The sequence below is a fragment of the Penaeus monodon genome, chromosome 3, assembly GCF_015228065.2.
Source record: "Penaeus monodon isolate SGIC_2016 chromosome 3, NSTDA_Pmon_1, whole genome shotgun sequence".
Classification (NCBI taxonomy): domain Eukaryota; kingdom Metazoa; phylum Arthropoda; class Malacostraca; order Decapoda; family Penaeidae; genus Penaeus; species Penaeus monodon.
The window spans coordinates 14,066,330-14,073,829 of NC_051388.1; the positions used below are offsets into that span (position 1 = coordinate 14,066,330).

Sequence of the window (7,500 nt, forward strand, 5' to 3'; positions counted from 1 at the left end):
TATCAAATATTATATTATATTATATATATATATATATATATATATTTATATATTTTATATATATATATATATATATAGATATAAAATTTGTATGTATGTAAAATTATTAAATAATATATCATCATCATTAGTTTAGTATGACTTGATTGCAAAGCAAAAATATGTTTTGGGCATATTTCTTTTCTAATAAATACTATATACTTTTTTTGTTTTTGAATAATTGTCTAAGATTACTGTTATTTTCATGTTGCAAATACATATAGAATACCCTATTATTACTTTTACTGTGGACCATTATTACTACTAGTGATACTACTATATTTATATAATAGTACTACTGTCATTACTTACAAATAATCCCTTTTAAAGTTAGTAATAATATTACTATCTCTACTATCATTTACTAGTACTACTACTACTGCTGCTACTATTATCAGTGGTAATAATGATTAATGGGGGTTTTTCTTTTGTTACAAATGTTACACCTATTGATATTAATAGTGCTACTGCTGTTTCTGTTATAATTAATGTTTTTTCCTTTTTTTACTACTGTTACCAATGCAACTATTGTCACTACTTTGAAAATGTATTATTCTTAATACATCTATAGTTATAGCAGCTGTAACAGATTTACTAACCTACTACAAAACTACACTGTAGTATACTATTTCTATTATAACTGCAACTGTATTAAGTGTTTTCCAAAACCAAAATTAAAGAGTAAAATTGATTTATTTGGGCAGGTTTTATGATGATTAGCTTCATGGAGTATGACTGAAAATGCATATACATACATGAAGAAAAGGGTCTATTTCATAAGGAAAAACTTTGAAAAGAGATTTAGACTGTATTTCTTTTTTTGGGCAAATGGCTCACGAAACCCAAATCAAGGTATGATTCCACGCGATGAATACATGCTCCCACTTTACTGTGCTCAGGGCCCAACAAGTCACAGGGATTTTACTGATCGAGACCTCTCACCTTCAGCCAATGGTTATAATGGCTATTACCTCACTGTCTCAGAAAAGACCTTCTTCTTCTGCCTCAGACATCAGGGATACCAAAAAACACAGGACAAAGTCTCTTCATTTCACATGTACAGTGGTCAGTTGTGGAGAGAAGTTCAGCACTAGTGAGCAGCTAGATACACATATGAAATTACATGTGGGGGTCAAGCCTTTTACCTGTGAAGTCTGTGGCAAGGTGTGCCAGACAGAGAGTAAGTTGAAAGCCCCACCAAGCATCACATGCAACAGATGGCATTAAGCCTGTGTGTGATATATGTGAAAGAAACTTTTCAAGTCGTAGTGCTTTAAACAAACACAAAAAAATGCTTCATAAACCTAAGCCCCACATATGCCCACATTGCAACTCAGGATTTGAAGAACGTAAATATATGATAATACATGCGAAAAGGGCCCATGATGTTGATGTTCCTCATGAAGAAATGCAGTCTACCTCATCAATTACCTTTGATGTCAGTAACTTTGAAGCGACTGCTGGTTCAAATGAGTGTAAAGATCTCTAAAAAAGGCAACTATTCAATACCTGTTGAAACCAACACTGTTCATGATGCATCCATGTCAAATAGCTCTGTTGAAACCCAGAAAGACCATACTCTGCCAAGTCAAACTAATAATGCTGCTTTGGCAAAAAAAGGAGAGTCAAACTCTCATGCAGTATGTGCTACAATAGCATGTGAATTATGCACTTCAACTTTCCCATCCTTAGCTTACCTGGAGCAACATATGGCTGTACATGTAGGAGAGAAGAATTTCACGTGTCATGTTTGTGGGATGAGTTTCAATGGACGCATTGATCTGAATAGCCATATGAGGTTACACCACGCCCGAGAATGACTGTACAAATTTTGGTAACAATAGCTATAATAGTGGAAATTACAATCAGTTTCCTACGAACCAAATGCATCCAGGGCAAGGTAGAGGTCCTCAGCTATTTTACAGATTGCATGTGCTGTCTGCAGTGACAATTTCAAACTCTAGGAGTCTCAAAAGGCATCAAGCCAGGGGCATAATACAGCTGTTCTTAAACTAACATAAAAAGGAAGTAAAAAGGGGAGACTTACTAGGATTTGTATATTTTAATGACTTGGTACATTTTTTAACATTAGTAATAGACATGAGAAATATTTAGGAATTACATGTTCTCTTTATCTCAGGGGCACATACTTTGCTTTGTTATTAGCTGAAAATATGTTTTCTCCTTGACATATTTCAGCAGAATGTGAAAGACATTAGACAGTATTAGATCTGTCTTTAAGTTTAGAATGAGATCTCTTTAAAGTTATTTGAAAAAGTTAGTGACTTAGAATATGCTTGGATTTCTCCCAAAAGATATAAGTCCTATATGACTATCCTTTTTAACTTTTTTTTTTTATTCATAATATAAGTATATAGTTTCCATGAAATTTTTATTTATATATTATATTAATTTGAACGGCACCAACATTTCCTGCTTTACATTAGTGTTTTATTAGAGATGAATTTTATAAAAATGAATGTAATGGACAATTTATAAGACTGTATGTGCATACCTAAATTTTTTAAATATATTGTGAAATTACATTCCCATGCAAAATGCCATAAAAAAATTTTAAACTTTAAGTAATCAGTTCCTTGTAACTTTTAGTATATAGATTTTAGGTAGCTACAAATTTGATAATAATCAATATTTTTTTGATTTTCAGTGTGATATTTAAACTAAACAAGAAAAAATGATAGAGTAATGTTCACAAACAAATGTTTGTCAATTTGGCAACCAGATTCAATTGTAAGGGGTTAGCAGAAATACAAGATCAAAATAATTCACAATAACTTATTTATTATTGTTTGTCATTTAGAACAATTTAATGGTATAGCGAGTTTCCTTCAAATTAACATCAGGGATAATGCCATTGTGAAAAATAAGAATAAAATAGAAATTTTAAAAAATGATGTTTTTTCATTTATAGATAAATTCTTACATTCTAATACAGTATTTTAATAAAAGGTCAAAGAACCAAAATTATTCTAAAATATTATATAGTAAATTTAAAGTTCTTAAAAAAAAAATACAGTTTTATCTATTCATTTTGAGTAATAGTAAAAACTACCCCATTTATTCAGGAATGTAGAAAGTTCATAGTGTCATAAACACAGTTGTTTAATATATGTATGTTATGCGTGTGTGTTGGGTGGTGTGTGTGTGTGTGTGAGTGTGTGTGTGTGAGTGTGTGTGTGTGAGTGTGTGTGAGTGAGAGTGTGTGTGTGTGTGTGTGGGGTGTGTGTGTGTTGTTTTGTGTGTGTGTGTGTTTTTTTTTAAGACACCTTTTTGGCTGAGAGCTTATGTCACTGTCATAGACAACTATCAAATTCAACTGTATTCTACCTGTTAATTCTTCTACAACTCAACCAAAAGATTTGATTGCTTTCAATTTAAATTAGATCAGCTAATCATTCAGGGGCACAAACTGCTTGCCCACAGTGCTAATCTTTTGCATTAAACTTTTAATCCTATTTTACTTTTGTTAACACATCATCATCCATTATGTCTCTAATATAATCAAGTATTTTTGGAGAATACCCTCATATATTCTGGAAAACAAGATAATAAAAGGGGGAAAAAAATGCTCTAGACAAAAGGGGAAATTTAATGTCATACCTGCTATTATGCAAACTAAACAAGAGCCGAAGTCTGATTTTATAAATTTGGGCAAGCATAACCCTACTTCTTACTTCTGCTGTCATACTTATTTTTTGGCTAGATTCATAAGCATACAAATCCCATTTCCTGTCTTCAAGTACAGTATGAATGGTATGCCAGTTTAACACCAGAAACACATCCTCCACAAAGGTACAAGGGGCATATGCCCCTTGTAGCTCTTGTGAAGGATGTGTTCTGCATGCAAAAAGGAAATGATACGCTTTTTTTTTGCTCTGTTTGTTTATGTTTTAAATCAACATATTTTTCATAAGTAATTTTAAACCTACAGATGCAATCCTTTTTGCTAAAATTGTAAATATCTTCAAATTAGAACCATTTACAAAATTTACAAGATATTTAGCATTTAGTGAAAAAAGAACATGGATGATCCATTAGTATTTTTGTGCATGAACTGGCTTGTCTTTATAAGCCATATTTTGTCTTTACTGGAGGAAAACAAGCAAAGACACTGACACACATATGTGCATGTACAACCACCCACCCACACCCACACAAGTATGTATGTATACAGATGGTTAGTCTGCGATTTTGTGCAGTAAATATATTCTCACACTGGTAGCTGTGCTAAATGATTAATTTATTGCATATAAGTACATGGAATCAAACAATTTGATTGTTGTTGTAACCAAATAATGATTTTCTATACATACATACATACATACATACATATATATATATATATATATATATATATATATATATATATATGTATATATGTATATGTATATATATGTATATGTATATATATATGTATATATATATGTATATATATGTATATGTATATATATGTATATGTGTATATATATGTATATGTGTATATATATATGTATATGTATATATATGTATGTATATATATGTATATGTATATATGTAATATATAATATATTTTATATATATATATATATTATATATGTACTTATATATATTTTATATATAATTTTATATATATATATATTATATATATGTATATATAATTATATTTTATATATATATATATATATTAATATATATTATATAATAAAATTTACATATATACATACATACAAATTATATATATATATATATATCATATATATATTATATTTTATATATTTTATATATTTTTTTTTTTTTTTTTTTTTTTTTTTTTTAAGTTACAAATTCAAAATAAGTAAAATCAAAATTCATGAAGTAGCAATCACCCTCAAATACAGTGATCTCAAAGTACTAATACTTTGTGCTTTATCTGTATAGAGCAGTGAACATGACTATGGGCGATATATTGTGATAAATTGTAACATGTATCGAATCTAGTACAATGATGACATGAGACGGGCTACACTGTGTCAGAGAACGTATACAGTAAAAAACAAGTATGGATCCTGCAACTATCCCTTAAGATATATACTTAAAAACAATAAAAAATATTAAAAGCTCAGTGAAGTTATCCCCGACAAATGATTGATAACAAAACATGCTATTCCTAACAAAGGATAGATAACAAATGGTGCTTTCCCAAAGAAATGATAAATGACAAAAGGTGATATCACTAACAAATGATTGATAACAAAACATGTTATCCCTAACAAATGATTGGTAAAAAAGGGTGCTAAATCCCTAACAAATGATTGGTAACAAAGAGTGCTATACCTAACAAATAATCAGTGGCACAGAGGGTGCTATCCCTAACAAATAATTGGTAACAAAGGGTGCTATCCTTAGCAAATGATCTGTGACAAAGGGTGCTTCCCCTAACAAATGATCGAACACAAAATAAGCTCTCCGTAAGAAAGACTCAAGGCAGGTGAAGGTCAGGTTTGCTCTTCCTGTTGTCCCAAGAAACGGCCAGAGGCATGAGAGCCCAAAGGATGAAGTTTGCCACCATCATGGCCGCGAGACAACTAATACTGGCGGTGTAGCTCTCTGTGGCGTCGCGGACATAACCTGTGAGGGAAGACGAGTGGAGTCATTAATTTTGGGGTCGTTACTTTTGGACAGACAGATTTGATATTTTGAAAAGGGATACTGAACATTAATTTTGCACGTGGGGTTAAGTGGCAATACGTGGTTACGTTATTTTTCCTTTTAACTGGATGAACTGTCTCATTTAGTTTAAAATACGTTGTTTTCTAATCATCTGGTATTTGATAGATCAAAGGAATAATCAAGTATTCTGCTACTAACAATAAATGCCTCTAATTTAGTAGCGGTATATAACCATTACAACCATTTACTAATGTTGTTGCAATGACAAACTACTATCAACATTTGTCTATTAAGACAAATGTAAAGATAGTAGGGATGAAGAATTACGGCATTAACTTGTTGGGCGTGTTAGGGACCGCCCACTCCGAGATATTTGCTCTGTACATCACACGTACTGTATATGTCGAGGCTCCCCTGCATGAGGAGATGGGTTAACTTGAGGGTCGAATTGGCCATTCGCCCTCAAACGACTCGCCCACACCCCGGGCAAGGTGCGTCGTTGAAGCTTGGCTGCCAAGCAGACAACCTTTACCGATTTTATTTGGATTTTTATAATTGTTTATATTCAAAGTTCATTTTTATTTATGCTTTTATATTTTACGTTTTTATAAATAAAGAATTATTTCATAAATATCTTTTATTTTCTTTTATATATATACTCCTCTGCCCTCGGTACTGTTGTCTAACCATTCTGCAGTCTCGACCTCCAAAATTGGCGAGCCTCTGGCGTCACCGAAGCCGCTTGGCTCTGCTCTACCATATAACCAGATCGGGTCATTTACTACATGCTTACTCCTTTATTACGCTCATTTTAGCATTCTTGACCCCTCGCTGTCACACGAACACGAGCACGCAGCCCGTACTTACCTGGAATAGGGCCGATGATGAGGTAACCAAAAGAGACAACGAGCATCGTCGCCCCGAACGTCGGCACGAAGTCGTCCAGTCCCATGTAGTCGATCATTATCAAAACGTAGATGCTCATGATGATACCTACGCCGATGCCCCACACTCCTAGTACAACTGTCAGCCACAAGACATCCTCCATTTGTGTAAACGCTGTGGGATGTATGGGAACTTTAGGATGACAGGAGAAATCCGGAAGAAAATGGTACGGGACGTCCCTCCCGTGTAAATTATTAGCAATACTCGGTGAAAGAGAGAAGGCTAGGTATGTGGTGCACTTTTTGGTATTGGATAAATGTTAAGAAAAGTGGAAAAGTGCATTTACTGTCTTGAACACTTCTAACAGAACTTTACCAGAATACGCATTGCATATCCATAAATATTCATATGATGGTCTATCAAATTATGGGATGTCTTCAAACTTTTCAAACGAAATAGTTCATGGTGGGGAAGTCAAAACAAAAAATGTTGCTTACCTATCATTGAAAGGGCGACTACGAGGCTGCCAAGCATGAAGAAACCCCTCATGTTGAACTTGGGCAAGTCCGTGAGCGGCGACACGACGACGCGGATCAGCATGCCGCACAAGGCTGCCACCGAGACGCCTGTTGCTACGTCATGCAGACTGTGGCCGGCCTCTTGCATGGCGAAGGGCAGGATGTTTAAGAAGTTCTCGTTGGCGTTGAGGGTGAATGTTATGCTGAGGGCGATGACAAGGGCTCTTGCGTGTTTCAGGATGCGAAGGTCCGCCAACGTGGATTTGATTAAGCGAACTACTGTTGAATCTTCCTGCTTTTTGGTATTTTCTTTGGCGGCAGGAGGTGGCAACTTCTGTATTTCTGGAATTCCGTCAGGTAAACGATGGACTTGTGGCACTTGCGACTGGTTTGCTTGTCCGAGTGTATC

The 7,500-nt window shown here is 33.7% G+C and overlaps 2 protein-coding genes across 2 annotated transcripts in view; both read left to right on the plus strand.

Moving 5' to 3' along the window:
• Positions 1-7,500, plus strand: part of LOC119585283 (titin-like) — a 227,341-nt gene that overhangs the window by 206,368 nt on the left and 13,473 nt on the right. The window lies entirely within an intron of this gene.
• On the plus strand, positions 1,239-1,960 carry LOC119592149 (zinc finger protein 19-like). The gene has a single exon (XM_037940975.1). The coding sequence runs from the start codon at positions 1,407-1,409 to the stop codon at positions 1,857-1,859; it is 453 nt and encodes a 150-aa protein (XP_037796903.1). The 5' UTR covers positions 1,239-1,406; the 3' UTR covers positions 1,860-1,960.